At 44.8% G+C, this 19821-nt stretch overlaps 3 protein-coding genes across 3 annotated transcripts; 1 reads left to right on the top strand and 2 right to left on the bottom strand.

Moving 5' to 3' along the window:
• Window positions 1-774: 774 nt before the first annotated feature.
• Window positions 775-4688, bottom strand: LOC123096034 (uncharacterized). Its single transcript, XM_044517614.1, has 5 exons — window positions 4447-4688; window positions 2674-4253; window positions 1574-2587; window positions 1390-1473; window positions 775-1302 (listed from the first exon to the last, which is right to left on the bottom strand). Exons 1-5 carry the CDS (start codon window positions 4490-4492, stop codon window positions 877-879), a joined length of 3150 nt encoding a protein of 1049 aa, XP_044373549.1. The 5' UTR covers window positions 4493-4688; the 3' UTR covers window positions 775-876.
• A 1231-nt stretch (window positions 4689-5919) lies between these two features.
• Window positions 5920-8137, top strand: LOC123099540 (glycerol-3-phosphate acyltransferase RAM2). The gene is made up of 2 exons (XM_044521682.1): window positions 5920-7351; window positions 7456-8137. Exons 1-2 carry the CDS (start codon window positions 6335-6337, stop codon window positions 7972-7974), a joined length of 1536 nt encoding a protein of 511 aa, XP_044377617.1. The 5' UTR covers window positions 5920-6334; the 3' UTR covers window positions 7975-8137.
• A 1373-nt stretch (window positions 8138-9510) lies between these two features.
• On the bottom strand, window positions 9511-16445 carry LOC123099539 (protein ZINC INDUCED FACILITATOR-LIKE 1). Its single transcript, XM_044521681.1, has 17 exons — window positions 16187-16445; window positions 15709-15749; window positions 13290-13350; window positions 13081-13183; window positions 12878-12980; window positions 12714-12767; window positions 12512-12574; window positions 12083-12132; window positions 11921-11996; window positions 11457-11633; window positions 11203-11290; window positions 10999-11084; window positions 10800-10907; window positions 10594-10638; window positions 10432-10520; window positions 10164-10207; window positions 9511-10016 (listed from the first exon to the last, which is right to left on the bottom strand). The coding sequence occupies exons 1-17, from the start codon at window positions 16371-16373 to the stop codon at window positions 9913-9915; spliced, it is 1479 nt and encodes a 492-aa protein (XP_044377616.1). The 5' UTR covers window positions 16374-16445; the 3' UTR covers window positions 9511-9912.
• Between the last annotated feature and the right edge of the window lie 3376 nt (window positions 16446-19821).

The following is a 19821-nucleotide window of genomic DNA, read 5'->3' as shown; positions in this document are numbered from 1 at the left end:
TCGTAGAAACTGGGCAATATGTGAACTGAACAGTACATGGATAATATGTGTATGAACAGTACATGGATTATTTGGTCATGTGTTGTACCATTTGCCAAGGGAAATTTGCATTTTTCAGCATATCACAGGAAATTTCAGGAAATAAAAAAAATCATACTTTTGCAAATAACATGTCACTGCATCCTCCCTGAAAGACAGTAGTCATTACAGCCAGGGCATCATGATCATGAGCAAAACATGATCATGAACACATTTTAGAAAATAAACATAGTCTCCTGAGCACATCTCACAAAATAAACATAGTTTCAACTACATGGTAATCCAAAATAAACTGAAATTGGCAGATCACATGAACTAAACTACTCCCTCAGATAATCAAACATACTAACTTTTCTTGGCATCTTAAATTGAGTGTTTTGCGGACTGAGAAGAGTTCTTTTGTTGGAAGTGCCTTGTTGACTGTTTGCTTGCTCCATCTGCTCTTCTTTTTGCAGCCATGCCCTGTACCTCTCCTCATCAACTCTTAACCTCATTGCTTCCATATCATCTAGCTTTCTTTTCTCCACAATGGTTTGCCTTGCTGTAGAAGAATGAGCCCTACTAACCTCCTCTTCTCTTGCTGTAGCAGCTTGAGCCCTATTAACCTGTGTTACGACAGGATCCTCCCAAGCCTTTTTCGTTGCTTGCTCCTCTTGGTGTTGATATTCTTTAAATCTCTGCTGCCTTTCCTGCTCATCTTGCTGCATGAAAATAAAGTTCATTTCCTCCCTTGCATATGCTTCTTCTGCATCTCTCTTCTTCTCTTCTTGAATTCTTTTTTTTTCTTCTGCCTTCTTTTGCTTTGCCTCTGCTGCTTCTTTTTTTTTGCTTGCATAGCTAACCTTTTTGCCTCTGCAAGTGCAAATTTCTCCTCTTGAGCTTTCTTTTTTTTTCTTCAGCAACTCTTTTTCTTGCCTCAGCTTCTAATTTTTTCTGCTCCAACATTGCTTTTTTTTTCTCTTCAGCAACTTTCCTCTTTTCTTGCAGCTCTTGTTTTCTCTGCTCAGCTGCTAGCATTAGTTTGTTCTCTTCTTCTTTAAGCTTTGCCATGGCTGCATCAAATTTGGCTTGATCCGCTACGTCCCTTCTCTCGGCTGCTGCTTTCAATTTGGCCAAAGCTAACACCTCTCTCTTCCTATGAACATTTCCATGGATTGTGGCAGTTGTCTCTTGCACTCGGGGCTGCATTTGGACATTTCCTTGAATGAAAGCATTTTCTGGTAAAGCAGTTGGTTGCACAATCGGTCTCTGGCTTGATTGTGTCTGCAATGTTAAATATTGGATTTCAGCAATGCATGTTGTATAGATAAATATTACAGAAATGGCACTAGAAAGCACATACAAACAAACCTCAGCTATCAATGTAGAAATGGCCTCTGCTTCATATGTAGTACGTTCTGGTTGACTCATACCCATAGTTTGCATATTTTGCTCCTATATTAATCATGACAGTTGCTATTAATTATATATATGGGAAATGATACATGAAATTAAATAAATAATGAGAAATGACACATACTATTATATACATTACCTGAGTTAGGACTGGATCCTCATTTTCTGAATCAGAGGAAACCGGTGGCTCAGCTCTAACTACCTTGCCCTTTTTCTTTGGTTTCAAACCAAGCTTAAAATCAGTGCATCCTCCGATATTGTGGCCCGCAGCACCACAATAGCTGCAATGGATAACAGCCCCTCCTCTACCCATTTTTCGCCCTGCCCTTCCCTCTTTCTCTTCTGGTTGTTGTCTCCTATTTTTCTTTCTCCTTCCTTTCTTTTTCAGAATTGGTGGAGGAAGTATTTCTCTTCCATACATTCTCTGCCACTCAGCCACATCTTTGCATGGCATGATAATATGCTCATATGCTTTTAAATATGTTTGAATGGAGTAGCATGAGTGCACCATTTCTTCTGGAGGTATTTGGTCATGCCTACAAGCAGCCACTCCATGACAACATGGTATTCCAGTCAAATCCCATCTCTTGCAGCTACAAGTCCTCAACCTGATGTCCACTTCAAAATCTGCACCTCTGTCATTAACTTGGAATATCCCAAGTCCTGCTGGGTCAGCCGTGCATGTATTAGCAGCTTCCACATGCCTTTGGAGTCTTTTCCTAATTTTTGGACATATGGTGCCATGCCACTTCCCTGCTTCTTCCTTCTTGGAATAAACTCTCGCCATTATCTGCCCCTTTATGGTCTGCGCCATGCTTAAGAAGGGCATTTCTCTTGCTTCTAATATGTACTTATTGAAGACCTCACAATTGTTATTCAGTAGCACATCGCACTTAGGGAATTCTCTTTGATAAGCTCTAACCCAAGTTTTCGGATCTAACTCATCCAACCAGTCATGAGCTTCTTTATTTAAAATCAACATCTGATCCATGTTGGCCCTAAATTGACCTGTTGTAGTACTTCTTGCGCATCTCCATAGTTGGTTCTTCAAGATTTCACCTTTAAAGTTTTTTGTGAAATTCTGCCACAAATGCCTAACACAAAATCTATGCTCTGAGTCACTAAACAGTTCCTTAACAGCCCTAATTAATCCCTGGTTGAGATAAAGCAATGTAAGCATGCCGAATTGATTTGAAAAATAAGATGCATGAACAAAATACATGAGACATATGATCTTACTTTCTGTTTGTCTGACATAATGCTCCATCGGGAGGTGTTGACAATGCCTAGGTCTTCTTTGAAAGCAGTCAAGAACCACCTCCAACTTTTTGTATTCTCAACTTCAACAACACCAAAAGCTATTGGAAAGATGCAGTCATTGGGGTCCATTCCAATAGCTGTCAAGAGAATGCCACCAAATTGGGTCTTCAAATGGGTTCCATCAACAAAAAGTACTGGCCTACAAGCAGATAGAAACCCCCTCTTGCATGCATCAAATGAGAAATAACATTTCTGAAACTGACCATCATCGGCAAGCTCAACAAAGAAAGTGCTGCCTGGATTGGATCTCCTCAACTCATGCCCATAGTCCCATAACTTATTGTATTGTGCAATTTCATCTCCATAGATTATGTTGTGTGCAATTTTCCTAGCTCTCCCAAGTTTTCCCCTCTTCTCTTTCATGTTCCATTCTTGTTGCACTAGTGACCCAAAACCCTTAAGTGTAATCTTCTCATCAGCTCTGATCTTCTCCACATACTTATGAGCTATATATCTGGCTGTAAAAGCTTTTACTTGCCACTTTTTGCAGCAAGTGTGTTCATCTTTGAATGTCTTGATCATGATGGATTGTGTCCTGTTGTCATATGATGCATACAAGTACCAAGGGCATCCATCATTGCATTTCGCTCCAAGCCTAGTTTTGTCATTCTTCGGAAAGGTTATGTTCAACCTCTCCTTGCAACTGTACTCCCTAATTGCTTTCCTCAACTGATCAATAGATGTGAAGACCTGACCCAAATGAAACTTGGGCGCATTCATATCTGCATCTGTAAAATGCTTGAAATTAAATTTCATGTCTTCTTCATCTGAATCTGGAAGCTCCAGTTTATCATCTTCAGAAATGTCATCTTCTACAACTTCTTTACTTTTCCCTTTGCATTCCTTCTCTGCACCATTCTGCTTCCTATCAATGAACAAATCAGCATCACCATCCTCTAGATCATAGTCACTGTCTACTAGTGATGCAACGTAATCAGAGTCACATGATTCATCATCACTACACACATCATCTTCTTCCTTTGCTTTTCCTCTCCCTTTGCATGTACTCGTCCCTTCTATTCTACTCTCATCAGCATGACTAGGTGACACATTGCTCTGCTCCAAAACACTCTCATGCTCCTGATCTGTACTGCAATTCATAGGGCTGATAACATTGGGCAACTCAGTGGTGGGGTTTGCAATAACATCATCCTGTGTTTCTGCAGCAATTTTATCGTCATGCTCAAGATAAAACATGAGAAACCTATGTCCCTCTCTAACCATAGCCCTGATGCACGTTGTGTCGCTGTCCTTTGATAACAACCGCAGACCATCTTCATTGATTTGCATACCGGGCAGCAAAAAGTATATGTTAATTCTGCCCCTTCTTTCATAACCCAGTGCCTTAATTAAATCGCCAAACATGGCCATACATATTACATCAGCTTCACAGTAATCATATGAAACCTTCCTACCATTAACATAGGACCTATTGCCTCCTGTCCTCATGAAAACTCCATCATAAATGAACTCCATAGTGAAGTAATCAGTCTCTTGTGCTGTCAAACACAGAAAAGGAAATTCAATTTTTCAGTTCATCCATACAAAAACCCTACGGTTGTGTCCAAACCCTAAGCAAATCAGTGCCGAATTGAACTAAACTGATGACCAGAAGAATTCCAACGATCGAAATCAACATAATTCCCCTACTCACAACTCTAAAGAAGAAGTAATGGGATGAATCAAACACACCGTATTTGGGTACGGGACCCCTGTTGTGCCGCTGGACGGGAGCCATCACCGCCGGTGACGACGCACAGTTGATATGTCGTCGCCACCGTCTCCGATCGCCTCCTTCACTCTCCCTCAATGATCGCTGCGTCGCCGCCGATCGCTGCCGATCTCAACCGCCGCCGCCCTGTTCGTCCCAGTTCGAAGGCTGTAATGCGGGCAGGTTTGTCCTGAAAGGGAGGGGCCGCATTGCAAAGAACTGATTCGGCCCTCGTCTGGCTGTGCTTACGTGGCTGGATACGTGCCTTTTTTTAATTGAGTGCACACGTACGTACAGCAAGCCGGCCCAGGACCGTCGATGGACCTATTTCGCGAGTAGCAGGATCGTAGCGAGGCAGTTAGCGAGCTCCAGGACTGTTTTGGACCTAACCCACCAGTACCAGGACGATACGTGCAATTCACTCAAAAAAAAAATAGAAAAAAAACCATACTACTAATCGATCTCCGGAGTACTAGTACTACGTAGCTACGCCAGGAGTGCATGAAAACAAAGTTTCATCGATCGACCTGCCTGAAACGAACATTGCCATCCTTATATCTCGGCGCATACTTGTTTCAAGTAAACGGTGAAATTATTCCGCAAAAAAAAAGACGGGTGTTTTTTTGGGTAACCTGACCGTTGACGAGGACCTGGGAGGAGTAAGCTGAACGTGTTCCCATCCCATGTCTGTGCAGTGGAGTGGTCTGCGCACACTGTCCATGGATGGGATGGAGCATCTTACGCCAAACCAGCTCCCTCCCCGTACGCCTACACCTACACCTAGACCTGCAAGCTGCACCGCGTGCCGATAGGAAAAAGTTAACATCTTTTACGTTAGTTATTGATCTAAACACTTTTATACTGTATTAATTTACAGAGGAAGTACTACTCACCGAAGAGCGCAAAATTGCTCGCTCCAATCAAACAACTGTAGATGACTGTTGGGCATACGTATTTCTCGGTTCCCTTTCGAAGAACAAAGTATTTTCGGGCGACACCGGCGCGAAAAGAGCAGCGCCGCGTGTGCCAAGCCATCTTCAAGCCCTGCGCCGCGTGTGCCGAGCCAAGCCATGTTCCGTTCTGAAGCGCCGCAGGAGCCTGACTCCTCCATTTTACTTTATTTTTTGAGGAAATGACTCCTCCATCGGGCGCGCGTCAACGCGACAAGACCATGCACAAGAGGTTACGCTGCACCGCCACAATCCTGTGCCCACTCCCTAAAAGAGGAACAATTATGTGCCCATCAATGCCCACCTCCCCGTGCCCAAGAGGCAGCTGTTGTTCCTCCATAATACGCCTCGAATATCGACCAAGGCAGAGGAGTAGGATCGACCGGGAGGCCCAGCATCGCAAGCTACGTACCAACCTGTGGCCCGGGCTCTAAATGGCGCTTTCGTACCGTGTATACGATTCCTGAAATAAACTACCTGTCGCCCTCGTCCGGGCGAACAAGAACGAGAACTCCATCTCTCTCAATCGAAAGAAAGACAACAAGAACGATAACTCACTGCCCCGAATTGTTTTCGCCCGCTTCGCTTTACTGGCGGCAGCGCCAAAGCGCTGGGGACATGTAAAACAAGGCCCGCAACGGCGCATCCGAAGAGCTCGGTTCTTGGAGCATTGCCAAGTTCACAACACCTAACGACGACGTACCGCATGTACTTGTGCTCCTTGTAATCTTCTCTCCGCGATTTCTTCTATACGCACGCGTCGTAAACAATTCATTTTGGTCTTGTATATAAACGGCCACGGAAAACTGCGAGACTCTCATGCAGAGTTCTACACTTGGAAGGAGACAGAGACACACCAAGGCACTTACTACATTGTAGCGTGGGCGCCGGGAGGGATCGGGTTGGGGACTTGGGATCGATGGCGGGCAGCACGACGACGACGATGACGGCGTCGCCGTTCCCGACGGTGGACAAGTGCGCGTCGGCGGGGCGGAGCGGGGACACGGTGGTGGCGGACCTGGACGGCACGCTGCTGTGCGGCCGGAGCTCCTTCCCCTACTTCGCGCACATGGCCTTCGAGACCGGCGGCGTGCTCCGCCTCCTGGCGCTGCTCCTGCTGGCGCCGCTCGCGGGCCTGCTCTACTACCTCGTGTCCGAGTCCGCCGGGATCCAGGTGCTCATCTTCGCCTCCATGGCCGGCGCCAGGGTGGACGACGTCGAGGCCGTCGCGCGCGCCGTGCTGCCCAAGTTCTACTGCTCCGACCTCCACCCGGAGTCCTGGCGCGTCTTCTCCGCCTGCGGCCGCCGCTGCGTGCTCACCGCCAACCCCAGGATCATGGTGGAGGCCTTCCTCAAGGACTACGTCGGCGCCCACCTCGTGCTCGGCACCGAGCTCCTCGTCTGCCGCGGCAGGGCCACCGGCCTCGTCCGCTCCCCCGGCGTCCTCGTCGGCGACAACAAGGCCGCCGCGCTCCGCCAGGCGTTCGGCGACGCCGCGCCGGAGCTCGGACTCGGCGACAGGAAGACGGACTACCCCTTCATGCGGCTCTGCAAGGAGGGGTACGTGGTGCCCCCGACGCCCAAGCTCAAGCCCGTGCCGAGGGAGGACCTGCCCAAGCCCGTCATCTTCCACGACGGCCGGATCGTGCAGAAGCCGTCGCCGGCGCTCGCGCTGCTCACCTTGCTCTGGATCCCCATCGGCTTCCTGCTCTCCTGCCTCCGCATCGCCGCCGGCTCGCTCCTGCCCATGCGCATGGTGTACCACGCCTTCACCGCGCTCGGCGTGCGCGTCACCGTCAAGGGCAACCCGCCACCGCCGGCCAGCCTTGAGACCGGCCAGACCGGCGTGCTCTTCATCTGCTCCCACCGCACCCTCCTCGACCCCATCTTCCTCTCCACCGCCCTCGGCCGCCCCATCACCGCCGTCACCTACTCGGTACGTACGCAGTACATATGCAACTTCTGTTTAGCAGTCAGCCAGTCACCACGGTGCACTCCATTGGCCACGTGCAGACGTGCTGATAAAAACGGGATGTACAGGTGTCGCGGCTGTCGGAGATGCTGTCGCCGATCCGCACGGTGCGGCTGACGCGCGACCGGGCGGCGGACGCGGCCATGATCCGGCGCCTGCTCAGGGAGGGGGACCTGGTGATCTGCCCCGAGGGCACCACGTGCCGGGAGCCCTTCCTGCTGCGCTTCTCCGCGCTCTTCGCCGAGCTCACCGACGAGATCGTGCCGGTGGCCATGGAGAACCAGATGAGCATGTTTCACGGCACCACCGCGCGCGGCTGGAAGGGCCTCGACCCCTTCTACTTCTTCATGAACCCCAGCCCCGGCTACGTGGTCACCTTCCTCAACAAGCTGCCCCACGAGCTCACCTGCAAGGGCGGCAAGACCAGCCACGAGGTGGCCAACTACATCCAGAGGCTCATCGCCTCCACCTTGTCCTACGAGTGCACCAGCTTCACCAGGAAGGACAAGTACAAGGCGCTCGCCGGCAACGACGGATCTGTCGTCTCCAAGCCAAACATTGACAAGAAGAAGTTCATGGGCTCCTAATCAAATTTGAAGCCTAAAAAATACTATCAATTATTAAAAGATGTAATGTAACAGGGGACAAACTCAATGCCTTTGTGCTGTTGATCTGATATACATATTCTAATGCGGGCTGCTGGATTAATGCACCTTTTCTTACTAAAGAAACAAGAGCAATTGTTCTACACCCACCTGGACGTCACCAACCATCCATCGTGTCCATCCATTCTGCATCCAATGGTTGATCAAATGGCTTTGCATTGAATTCGACCTGCAATGGTTGATGAGAGAGCTTTGCATCCGTCGCGACCCACACGCAGGTGTAGCACCGTAGCACGATTCTCTGGTGCCATAGCTCCCGCCCTCCCGCGCTTTGACACCCCGACCCCTCTTCCACCGCTTCCATGAGAAGTGGTGTAGGCCTCTTCCCCCATGGCTGAAAAATCTTGTCCACGTACATTTCGGATCGTGCTGTCCGGACCGCGGAAGCCATTCAACGCGGGCATGTATCAATTCGCAAGGCGGTCCGGATGTACTTTCTCCCGCAAACCGAAAATAAACATGGGGGCTTTGCGGGACGTCCGGACCGCTGCCAAGCCCGCTTCTGACCGTCCTGACCCACCCAAACCCCCATCGCCCTTTCCGTGTATTTCTTCCGTTGCATGCGCCACTTACCGCATGACATTCATGCTGGCCCAGAGCACGTAGCGGCCGGTGTTGACGCCGCGATTTGACTGGACGGGATGACGACGCAGACGGACGCGACCTCTCGGGAGCCGCCGCTTCAATGCGGACGCAACTTCCTGAGGAACCAACTCCGTCCGTTGCGCCACATTAAAGCGGCTGACCGGCCCTTCGGCTTGGCCGCGACTATTTAAGCAGCGCTCCAGCGCCGTCCACATTGCAATCTATCTGCTCTTCCTCCTCCTCCTCTTCCTCCCCTCTCCCCGCCCATCTCCCTCCACAACTCCAGCGATGGGCAAGTCATGGGCCTGGGCGCCGGTAGGCGGCGTTTCCGGGACGGGCTCCGGCGGATCGTGGCGACGCCGCCGTCGAACTCCGGGGCCATCGTCCTCATTAGCGGGCGGCTCCTCGACGAAGGCGAAGATCGCCATCTCCTCGGGCGACGAGGAGGACTAGCCGCCGCCGCCGCAGTCCGCGCCGACGATAGCGGGCCAGGTGTACGCCGCCACCGACGTGGAGTACGAGGAGTAGATGGAGTTGATGCTCCGTTGCTCTGTGCTCCACCTAACGGCCTGGCTCCGCCACCGAGGACACTCCTCCCCGTGAAGCTGGAGCCGGCATCCCCTCCATGCTCTCCGTCGCGCAACCACGGCGTCCAAATCGGATGCCGCGTGAAGAAGAAGCGGCTCTCGCCGCCGCCCCGGGCTTTGCATCGGGCTTTGCGACAATCACGATTGAACATTGTCATAGGTTTGACCAATGGAGCCGCTCATGAGCTGGCTAGCTATTGTTTCTTAACCTTATTGATCATGTATGGGAGGTGGATCCCCCCTAGTTTCTTATTTCATTCCTGATAAACGATGTAACACTTCAATTGAATGAACAAAGTTTGCCATATGGCATTCCCTTCAAAAAACAAGAGCTTATCGTATACTTCCTGGCCACATAATTATACAAAATACAGAGTATCGGGTTTTCCAAGTGCTCTCGCTTCAACTGTCTTGTATCGGGTAGTTGTGCCGTTTCGGGTGTTGAAGTGTTGGAACCGCTATCAAGTGTAGAAAGCATTACATCTAATAGAAGTGTAGAAAGCATTTCCCACATGGGTAACCGCTCCTGTCTCTGATAACCATTCGCTACTACTAACACATATAAAGGGTTGACTTGGTTAATGATCCTCGTCACATGTGCGTTTCACTTGGGTATTCCTAGTAGGATCTTGGGCCTCCAGCAACTGTTGACTACTGTAGTCGCACGTTGTGATCTCCCCTCTATGTTCTACCGACATTCTTCTACTGGAGGCAAGACCAGGAACGGCTCGAAGGTAGATATCAGTCCACAGAGCTGCACCAAAATCAGCATCAAGAACACCACTTGATCGCCTGCAGATTCAATAAGAAATGAATTGGATCAACTAGATAATCCGAAATTCATTTCTAGTTCTCCCTCCATGCCTTCTCCAATTATGCTAAATTTGCTAGTTAGTTATGGTAAAACATACTGTACAAACTGATAGTTTAGTTAATCACCTGGGAAGAAGGTGGCATCGTGACGTTTTTGCGCCCACGAGAATCTGCGTTGATCAGTGCATGTTCAGTAAAATTATCTATTGACAATGTGAACTCTTTCGTTTATTCAAGAGCACAACAGGCGATTGCGAATTGTAAATTCCGTAAGATCAGAAATGTAGTAGCTTGATGTATCAATTGCGAATTGTACTAACTTAGTACAAAGTTGAGTCATCTATTTTGGAACGGAGGGAGTATATATCTTTTTGATAAAATGAGGTGTACTCACAGAATTCCTGCCCCTACTGGAGCAACTGCCTTGAAAAACGACATGCCGGTTGTCGCTATACCATTTGCAGTGCCTCTCTGGTCTTGACGCTGGTATATATTGTATTTCAGAAACAGTGATAGTGTTGCAAAAAATTCATCTAATTGAAGCTAATATACATACCACTGCATTGTTCTGAAGAAGGCACATTCCACAACTGATAGTAATCTGTATAAGTTTCGAAGAGAGGATTAGATACACCTTAATACAAGTAAGAGTATAATAAGGTGATCAGTTTTGTGGTAATTAGAAGGGTAAAGTCTCCAGCACTTTAATCTACTTATCATCCTTTAAGATGTATAGTAAAGGAAGAGGGTCAGAATGCTTACTCCGAGAACACTTTTTGTCATGGCTGCAGCGTAAATTGCGAAAGACAGTTTTGTTCCAGACAGATATGTCATAAAAGGGAACGTAGCGAGTACAAGAATAGATAGAGACTGCAAGGCCATTGTCAACATAAGAGTTATGATCATGAAACAATTTTTTAATTACTTTCTAATGAAGGCACAATATGTTAAGTCAACTCACGGAAGCAATGCGCGATGAATTGAGTGGCCCGAGAAATTTATTAACCCAATGATAAATTATAAGCTGATATACAAGAAGGCTAGCACCTTCAGCAAAAGGAGAAACATAATTATTTCCCATATATGCACCCAAAATTCATGTGCAGGTTGCATGAAAAGTTCAAAATGTTCTGAATAACAAAGTCAAAGCAGAGGGATGCCATACCTGACACAGAAAGAACCTGACCAATATCTCCAGATGAGAAGCTAAGGCCGCCGTACTTGCTGTCACTCACAGCCCATATAGAGAGTATCTAGTATTGAAAGATAATTATAATTATAATATGGATTCCAAATATTATTAATCAATGTAGTCAAGAAGGTGATATGAGAAATTAACCGAGTAGCATTTGAATGATTTACGCACGAAAAAACACATTCAGATGGGTTTGCAAGACATGTGTCAGCCAGATATTTTACCTCACTATATGCCGTTTCATGAAGACCAAACAAACAGTATGATAGCATAGTTGACATCCATGGCCAGTTCTGAAGCAAACTCTTCTTACGAGGCATATCCCAATGAGCCTGTTGCGATGGCAAGGCTTTGACTATTCTGATATCCTTTTCAGTAATCTTATGTTTATGTATAGTCTCCTGTTAACATTTGAGTAACCATATTAATGGAAAGATTAGAAGAACTTTTTTCTTCCAAAAGGAGGATTACCCCTGGCTTGTGCATCAAGCGATGCACCCAGCAATCGGAAACATTAGAAGATATCTGAACTTATTGAAACATACTTCTATGATGAAGTTGTATATAGCCTAGGCAGGGTATTTTCGTATTAGCAAATTAATGTGAAAAAAACTAATGCTTAATTCCACAAAAACATATGCCTAGAATGAAGGCCAGAAGTGGGATGATATAGTGCTTCTGTACATACCGGAAGCCATATACAACTTATTAGAACTATGGCAGCAAAGATTGACACAACGAGACAAGGCAACAGATATGGGAACCTGCAAATTCATTTAATTAGCACTGAGTCATGAAGTAGTTCCAAGCAGATTGGAAATGAAATATATCTTGTCCTTGCAGGATCTACCTCCCGAAAACTGACTCCTTGGAAAAGGTCTGTGGATATTTTTCAGCAGGCTGACAAAAGGAGAATAAAGAAATTAGGAAATGAAAGCAGTTCATCTCTTTATTTTTGTTGAACTATCAATCAAACACGTGAATAACACGTTCAGCCCAACATAAATAGCAAAAAGAGTATGTAGTTTGATCGAAGAGTTGAAACTATTTCACTTATATTATAATGTCAACTATCCGCAAAAAAATATATTATAATGTCAACTAAATTATAAGATTGTATAACACTTTATTTCGATCACACAAGTATAATGATGTACTCCCTCCGTCCGGAAATACTTGTCGGAGGAATAGATGTATCTAGATGTATTTTAGTTCTCGATACATCCATTTTTATGCATTTCTGCGACAAGTATTTTCGGACGGAGGGAGTATTAATTACCTGGGCAAGGTAGCCACCAAGTCCCGGACCAATAACAACACCCAAACCCCACACGGTATTCACCTGTAATTATGTTTTTTTTCAAAGAACAAATAAAGAGTATTACATTACTCTAATCATTACCACCAAGAGGATTATGGAATATAAGAATAGTAGTAATAAAATTGTAAATAAAGAACGTAAAGGTGCTCAAGAAAATTACAACTGAGATGCCAAGAGCTTGGTGTTCAGTTTGACAAACTTCAATGGCATAAGCCTACAATGGATAATACAGTTTATGTTATTACAGACCCAACATATAGATCACAATTCACAATTGTGACGCCTAGATCTGCATGTTGAATGAAATTGATACATGTCAAGTACCTTAATTGGTCCAAGTAATCCATTTAGAGAACCTAGAAGAAGTCTTGCAGCAATCGCCATCCAATATTTTGTACTTAGCCCGAAGAATATCTGAAGTATGACCCTGCAATATACAAGTGACTCGGCTAAGTGACTACTGGATTATTATACACTTGCACACAAGAACTGCTGTTGAATGGAATTAGAATCCATATCACACTTACACAGATAGCATTGAAAATGCAATTACAGGCTTTCGTCCGAGACGATCTGCGGCAATACCCCAAAATATCGAGGTAATGGCTCTTCCAATCATGTATGAAGCAGCTGCATTTGATAAGACCAATAAATGGGTCTAAATATGTGTGGCATGACACAACCTCTGAAAATTAATAGCTAAATGCTGATGAGTTATTTTTTAACAGAGCCGTACCAAGAAAACCAGCATAGGATCCAATATCTTCCTCTCTTTTAGCAATGTTGAAGTCTCTAACCTGTAGAAAGGAATACAGTAGGGAGATGAGGTGTTACTTGCATGAAGCAACTGAGATCCTGAGATGTTGTGTTACTTCTATGAAGCAAAGTTGCGACCTTTATTTCCTATAGATAAATGAATAATTACCCATAATTTTTTGCAGTTCTTTTACGGTTTTATCATGAAGAGTAAATTCAGTTTTTATCCCCTACTTTGGCATTTTTACGCTAGTTACCCCATTCAATATCTTTTCATTTGGATTACCCCATTTAGAGAAGTTTTCCCACTTTTTACCCCTTATAATTTTTTTGGGAGCAATCTGCCAGGTAGGTCCAGGATATTAGGTACACATGGTGTGCCACGGCGCGGTTCAGTTTGTTGGCACAATCAGAAATGAAAAATGCCCTGCTTAGTACGTCCAGTAAGCTACTGCATCTCTGTTGTTTTCAGATGTCGCCAATGTCAGGATATGCACAGTCAACATATTGAAACCTTCTGGCTTATTATATGGCAGGGAGGAGAGTGATCATACAGTCAGGGGATATTGCCAGGCTATGGATTGATCCTATTGGGGACAATGTCCCTCTACCTGAACAATTCCCTCGTCTTTTTTCTATATGCAATTATCCTGAGTGCACGGTTAATAAGTGCCTAACTGCTGATCCCTCCTCTTTCTTTAGAAGGAGACTGAATAATGACCTTAGCGAGCAGTGGATAAGTGTGTGTACCATGTCTAGAGAAGCTTGTGTCTCAGAGGCCACTGATGTGATTAAATGGGGTCTGGGGGGAAATCCTCATTCACCACTAAATCTGTATATTCTTTCCCGGAAAAGAATATTGCCGGGTGTGATTACAGATGGATCTGGAATGCCAGGATACCTCTGAAAATCCAAATTTTCTTATGGCAGCTGTTTCAGGATGCTGTCCTGACTAGAGATGTGATGAAACATCGAGGTTGGAAAGGGAACCCTAAATGTTCATTTTGTGGTGGGCGAGAGACTGCTCAGCACCTGTTCTTTGTTTGTCCTGTCGCTAGGGTGACCTGGAGGACAGTGGCATGCATGTTTGGCACTGCTCTGTGCCCTGATAACATTTGGCAAGCTTATGTTTGGTGCTTTACATTCTTCCCTGGTGGAGAAATGTTTTATACAGCGGGGATTGCTGCCGTGTGTTGGCGATCTGGTCTTGTCGCAATCGAGCTACTTTTGAGTTCAAACCTCTTAAAAATCCATTTGAATGCGTTATTGCTGCTTGTGCTCTAATGTGTTACTGGGCAGGACTGCTGAAGCAAGATGACGCGGCTACTATGAGGGACGGGGCAAAGATGCTGAAGGAGAACGCGTCGATGATGATGAGAATCTGTGCAGCAAATCATGAAGAATCGGCTCGCTGATCTCTGGAAGATGGGAGTCCATGGTTTAGCTAGATGCATGTGTTTGCTTCCCCCCCTGCGTGGGTCTGGACTTGTATTGCTCAGTTGTTATGAGCGTTTTTACTTGTGGGTTCTTTTTGGGGCTGTAGGCCCTGGATCTTAGATACTGAGATTTGGGTGTCGTCGGGTTTTCGCCCCACAGTGAGTAATCTCGATGGCGAGTGCTCACAGTGGGTTTCCCGGCGATGCTTTGGACTCGCTTCCCCTTTTCTCCTTTCTTTGGACTGCTGTATTTCCGTTATGTTGCAGTAATGGAAAGGGGTAATGCCCGGTTCAAAAAAAAATACAAACCTATCAAGATCTGTGTTTCTAAATGGAAGTGATACTATTCGTTCTTTCAACAAAAGTTACTTTGAAATTACAGGGTGTGGAAGTGGTCTTCCAAGTGGCGGAGTCCTAGTGGCTAGCAGTTCAGTACTTATACAAATAAAATGGATATCAATGGCATAAAAATATAGTTCATGGATTTGTGTGTCAGCAGGTCCAGAACGTTTTTCAAGGGCACAGGTCCAGAACTATGCATGGATTCTGTGTGATTTGATTTAATTGTTGAGGCTAATTACTCACAATTCAAATTCCAGTTTAGAAATTGATCTGTCCCAAATCACCTGATAGCTAGAGCGCTCTGGTAAAAATTAAAAGAAGTAAAATCTGGCAAAACTTTTGCTAAATAGGCAATCCGAATGAAAACTGCTAAATGGGGTAACTAGCGTAAAAAAAATTAAAGTAGGGGGCAAAAACTGAAATTCACTCTATTATGAATTTAAAAGTAGAGCGATTCATATTTGGTGGGATTAATTTTTTTTACCCGAAAAATGAGCAATTAAAGTAAATATATCCAAACTTAACTTTAATTCCGCTTCTTCATTACCCTCGATTAGTAATCTTTTAGGGTTCATAAAGTTTTCTTCACTAATGTACTATATTTTGCAACGAAATACATACCATGAAATACATGAAGGGGAAGAGGCACGTGATTGGTAGAGCTGAAAGGGCAAAGCCAAAAGCATGTTATCAAAACAATGATAAATGCGGCACATGGATAATTAGGTTTGACTTAAATCTTTGAAGTAATATAAAAGCGCCCATTTAAAAAAATTAATTAGGTTTGAGCAGAACTAAATAATGCGGCACATGGAAACAAATGTATGTAGTAGTAGAATACATAAGCATGACAGCAACCAAGTACCAACCCAACGTGTGCTGCTCGTGTTGCTGGTTTGTTTTCTTTTTCATTGATGCATGTCGCTACATGCAATTTCTCATGGGCATGATAAGCATAAGCTCGATCAAGAAATTTCTCTCAGGGAAGGCAATGTTAGACCAATGAGGCGGACGTGGTTTTGCACACATGATAGTCTTGTTGGTTTATTCATCAGATGGGCAAATAATTAGACAGTTAAATGGATAGATAGAAATTTACATCCAGCGAGAGTGGTGGCAGCGACGAAGAAAAGCTCCTTGTAAGGGATCCTCCCGCGGAGGCTCTCCTTCCTCCGGTCCATGGCGCACCCGGGGCACCCCTCATGGTGGCAGGCCGCCGCTTCGTGGTGGCACACAACCACCGACGGGGGCGGCTTCTGCAGCAGTGCTTCTTCCAGGCTGCTCATTTTCGGTTAGCTACCTGTAAACTAAGTTTGCTTTTGCTTCTTCTTTTTCTGGACACAATGTGCTTTGTTCTTTTGACCTGATTCGATCAGCTGTGGACTCACTGAACCGGGAGCTGGCCGGTCCTCCTACTTATACCAGTATCTGCCTAGCTAATGTCCAAATACACAGCTAGATATGCTTAATTAACTGTCCCCGACTAATCTGGACCGGGCGTATTATGTATACACGAGGCAAAGGCAGGTTTCATGCCTCCATGAAATTGTCGGGACCGTACATGCACGGAGCTAATCTTGCTTAAGTAAGATATCTAGGCGACTGAAGAAGTGATGTGGGAATTGGCAGCTAGCTGCCCTAAATATCTCTTGTCATATCCTTATTAAGCACCCTCAATACTATTAGTAGTTCGCAATTTTTCACTAGTATTGGAAAAGCATGCGTTGGGGTGTTAAATATGACACGAAAGGCCGATAATTCTAACACTAAAAGTATGCTTATGCAACGGTTCATCCATACTTAAAATCAGAGAAACGCTCATGGACACTCGAATACAAATTGCTCCTTCAAAAGATGCTGGACAGAATCGGCGCGCATGCGCACACAACTACACCCACACAAATACATGTGTGCACATGCGCAAAATTCGTACTTAGAATCAGAGGAACGTTCATGTACACTAGAATACAAATTGCTCCTTTAAAAGACGCTGGACAGAATAGGTGCACGCACATAACTACACCCACAAACACATATGCGCAAAATTCCAGTGAGATTTGTGAAACTATCAAAAATCTGTGTGGGTGTGTCTGATTTATGCGTATTTGTATGTATGGTTTTCTTCTAATTGAAAAGAAAGAAGTGAGGCTTGAACTGAAAATGCAGCTTTGAATTGAGCGATGTACAGTTGTATTTGTGGGTATGTTAAGGCGGGCTCAATCTTTTATTGTTCATGACCAGCAACTAAATAGTTCTTCAATTTTCAAATGTTTAGTTTTGGAGAACCAGGATGGTTAGTAGGGCAAATACGCCACCCCCTCGTCAAGGATCAAACTACAAGTTTAACGCTTTATTTGTCTCGTTAAGACGGATCATTCTTTTAGTAAGAAGCGGTGTTCGACAATTTTGAAGGTCACCAACTACAGTCTTAGTCTTGCGAAGGCATTAGAGAACAATGTATACTTGTGGTGATATGCATATATGTGCATCTTCTACTTTGTACTCGGTCTCTCTCAACAAAATTTGTAGCTCATATAAATTTGTAGGTCTAATAGGTTCTAAACATTAAAGTTATGTTTGCCAGGTCAATTTTTTTTTAAGTTTTAGGAGAATTTCATGGTTTTGTTTTGCAGCATTTGAAAAGGAGGCCAAACTAAGATAAGCTGTAGTTATTTGAGCTGATGTATTCATTCCCTAGGCATTGGAATACCGAGGTTTTAAATTACTACATTTATAGACAATGTAGTTCCAAACTAGGCCTTTTTTGCACGAGTGAGTTCCAAACTAGGTCTAATGAGCCTCCACAATATACAATCTTAGGATTTAAGAGTTTTCCATGGCAATTTACTGAAAAGAGGGAAATATGTAGATTATTTTGAAAAAAAAATCTCATACTCTTTCCATCCCAAAATAAGTGTCACTGGTTTAGTCTAATCTTATTCTAAACCAACAACACTTATATTAGAATGGAGGGAGTACCTCAAGTGGGCTATTGCCCTTGTGATCGACCATCTTAAATGTCCACATCATCGGGCGGCCCTGTTCTACAAAGATCTCATGCATGATGCATGTACGCGTGCACCATTGCCGCATGCCTGATCCACTAGGTTCTAAAAAGTACTGTACCATGCATGCGCTACACGTTTAAGTTTCTCTTGAGAAAACTTCATATACTCTCTCCATTCCCAAATATAAGTCTTTCTAGAGATTCCAACAAGTGACTATATACGGAGCAAAATGAGTAAATCTACACTTTAAAATATGTCTACATACATCCGTATGTTGTAATCCATTTGAAATGTCTAAAAAGACATATATTTAGAAACGGAGGGAGTAGTATTGATTAGCATGCAGAGCGATAATATTACATTGTTTTTGCAGGGACATCTTTGGATTCATTCATATATACCAAGTTTGATGGAGATTGACATAGCTCATTAATTAAAAGCGTGCTCCAAGCAGGAAAAATGATGAGACATTGTTGTTGGTTCCATTCATTTTGGATTATCCTATAGTCAGCATGATTATATTCAAAGCACAGCGAGCTAGTTACTGATAAGGGTTAGATATTTACAATCTTCACAACTAGAACTAGAAAACACGACGGTAGGTACATGGCTGCGTGATTCAGTCCGCCCAACAGAATCTTTGCTTAATTAAGGTTGGCTATACCCTATTCCCACAAAAAAAAATGATGTCTACCAAATATAGATATTTTTTCGTGTAAATCAAGAGTTTGGGGTGACTCCAAAGCGGGTCACCAAAACAGACATCAACAAATATCCACGGGCTGCGATGGGGCGAGAGGCCATCTAACCACAGGCACCAAATGTCCGACCCATTTCAAACGGGTCTTTCACAAAAAAGGAAGAAATTCAAGCTAACCGGACGATGTTGGTTAAATTTTGATATATTACAACCAAACGGCAAAATTTAATAAAGCTCCAACTAACCCAAGCAAAATTTAAACTAAACATAAACTTTACTAGGCGAGGCACCGGATGTGACCCCGTAGGCATGGTCTCCGAGGTCGCCGACACCTTCGGCGTCGACCGCATCGTTGCCGCGGCCATCCAAGTTATCATCATTCTAGTGGCAGAACGCTTGCAAGGCGTCGTGGCATCACTTGTCAGCCACCGCGCTGTCGCGGCGCAGCCGAGCTAGCGTAGAGGCTCAACTACCTCCGTCTAGCGTCGATGGTCGGCGACAGGTCCCATCTGGCACCCCCCGCCATTATAGGGGAAATTCCATTTATTCCCCTAACTTGAACTCATTACTCACATTTACCCCTAATGTTTGAGACTGCTGAAATTTGCCCATCCTCCATCAAGTCACCTTATAGATATGTCCTTCCGTGTTGCTTTTTGTCCAGTCAAAGATTTTGACCGTCTACGAGACATTTCTGAGACGTTTTTGCCCTTGTATGCATATGCCGTTTATATGTGGGAAGCCATCCTGAGGAAAATAAAACTAAAAATATATAACCTCTCACCCTCTAAGGCTTTGGTTAGGGCATGCACAATGGTGCTATCTTAGCAGTGCCACATAGGATAAATACTGAGGTGAAGGAGAAAGAAATCATAAGAAAATGCTTGTCTTCTCTTATTTAGGAGATAATCTCTTAGCACAATATATCTCACCATGTTTTTAAGAATTGCTAGTTATTAAAGATAAGGCTAAGAGATAGCCCATTATAGACATCCTTTTATTGTCATCTCTAAATTATATGCAAGG

Source organism: Triticum aestivum, chromosome 4D (assembly GCF_018294505.1).
Source record: "Triticum aestivum cultivar Chinese Spring chromosome 4D, IWGSC CS RefSeq v2.1, whole genome shotgun sequence".
Taxonomy (NCBI): domain Eukaryota; kingdom Viridiplantae; phylum Streptophyta; class Magnoliopsida; order Poales; family Poaceae; genus Triticum; species Triticum aestivum.
The sequence above is the reverse complement of the archived record's forward strand: the minus strand, read 5'-3'. Positions and strand labels throughout refer to the sequence as shown.

What these genes read in the sequence shown, in the direction of transcription:
- LOC123099540 (XM_044521682.1), top strand. Translation starts at nt 6,335, where the DNA reads ATGGCGGGCAGCACGACGACGACGATGACGGCGTCGCCGTTCCCGACG. An exon ending in TCACCGCCGTCACCTACTCG is followed by an intron (nt 7,352 to 7,455) that starts GTACGTACGCAG and finishes CGGGATGTACAG; the next exon opens with GTGTCGCGGCTGTCGGAGAT.
- LOC123099539 (XM_044521681.1), bottom strand. Translation starts at nt 16,373, where the DNA reads ATGAGCAGCCTGGAAGAAGCACTGCTGCAGAAGCCGCCCCCGTCGGTG. An exon ending in TAAGTTGTATATGGCTTCCG is followed by an intron (nt 11,634 to 11,920) that starts GTATGTACAGAA and finishes AAATGTTAACAG; the next exon opens with GAGACTATACATAAACATAA. An exon ending in TTCTTCAGAACAATGCAGTG is followed by an intron (nt 10,521 to 10,593) that starts GTATGTATATTA and finishes AATATATACCAG; the next exon opens with CGTCAAGACCAGAGAGGCAC.
- LOC123096034 (XM_044517614.1), bottom strand. Translation starts at nt 4,492, where the DNA reads ATGGCTCCCGTCCAGCGGCACAACAGGGGTCCCGTACCCAAATACG. An exon ending in GGGTCCCGTACCCAAATACG is followed by an intron (nt 4,254 to 4,446) that starts GTGTGTTTGATT and finishes TGTGTTTGACAG; the next exon opens with CACAAGAGACTGATTACTTC. An exon ending in TTATGTCAGACAAACAGAAA is followed by an intron (nt 2,588 to 2,673) that starts GTAAGATCATAT and finishes TATCTCAACCAG; the next exon opens with GGATTAATTAGGGCTGTTAA.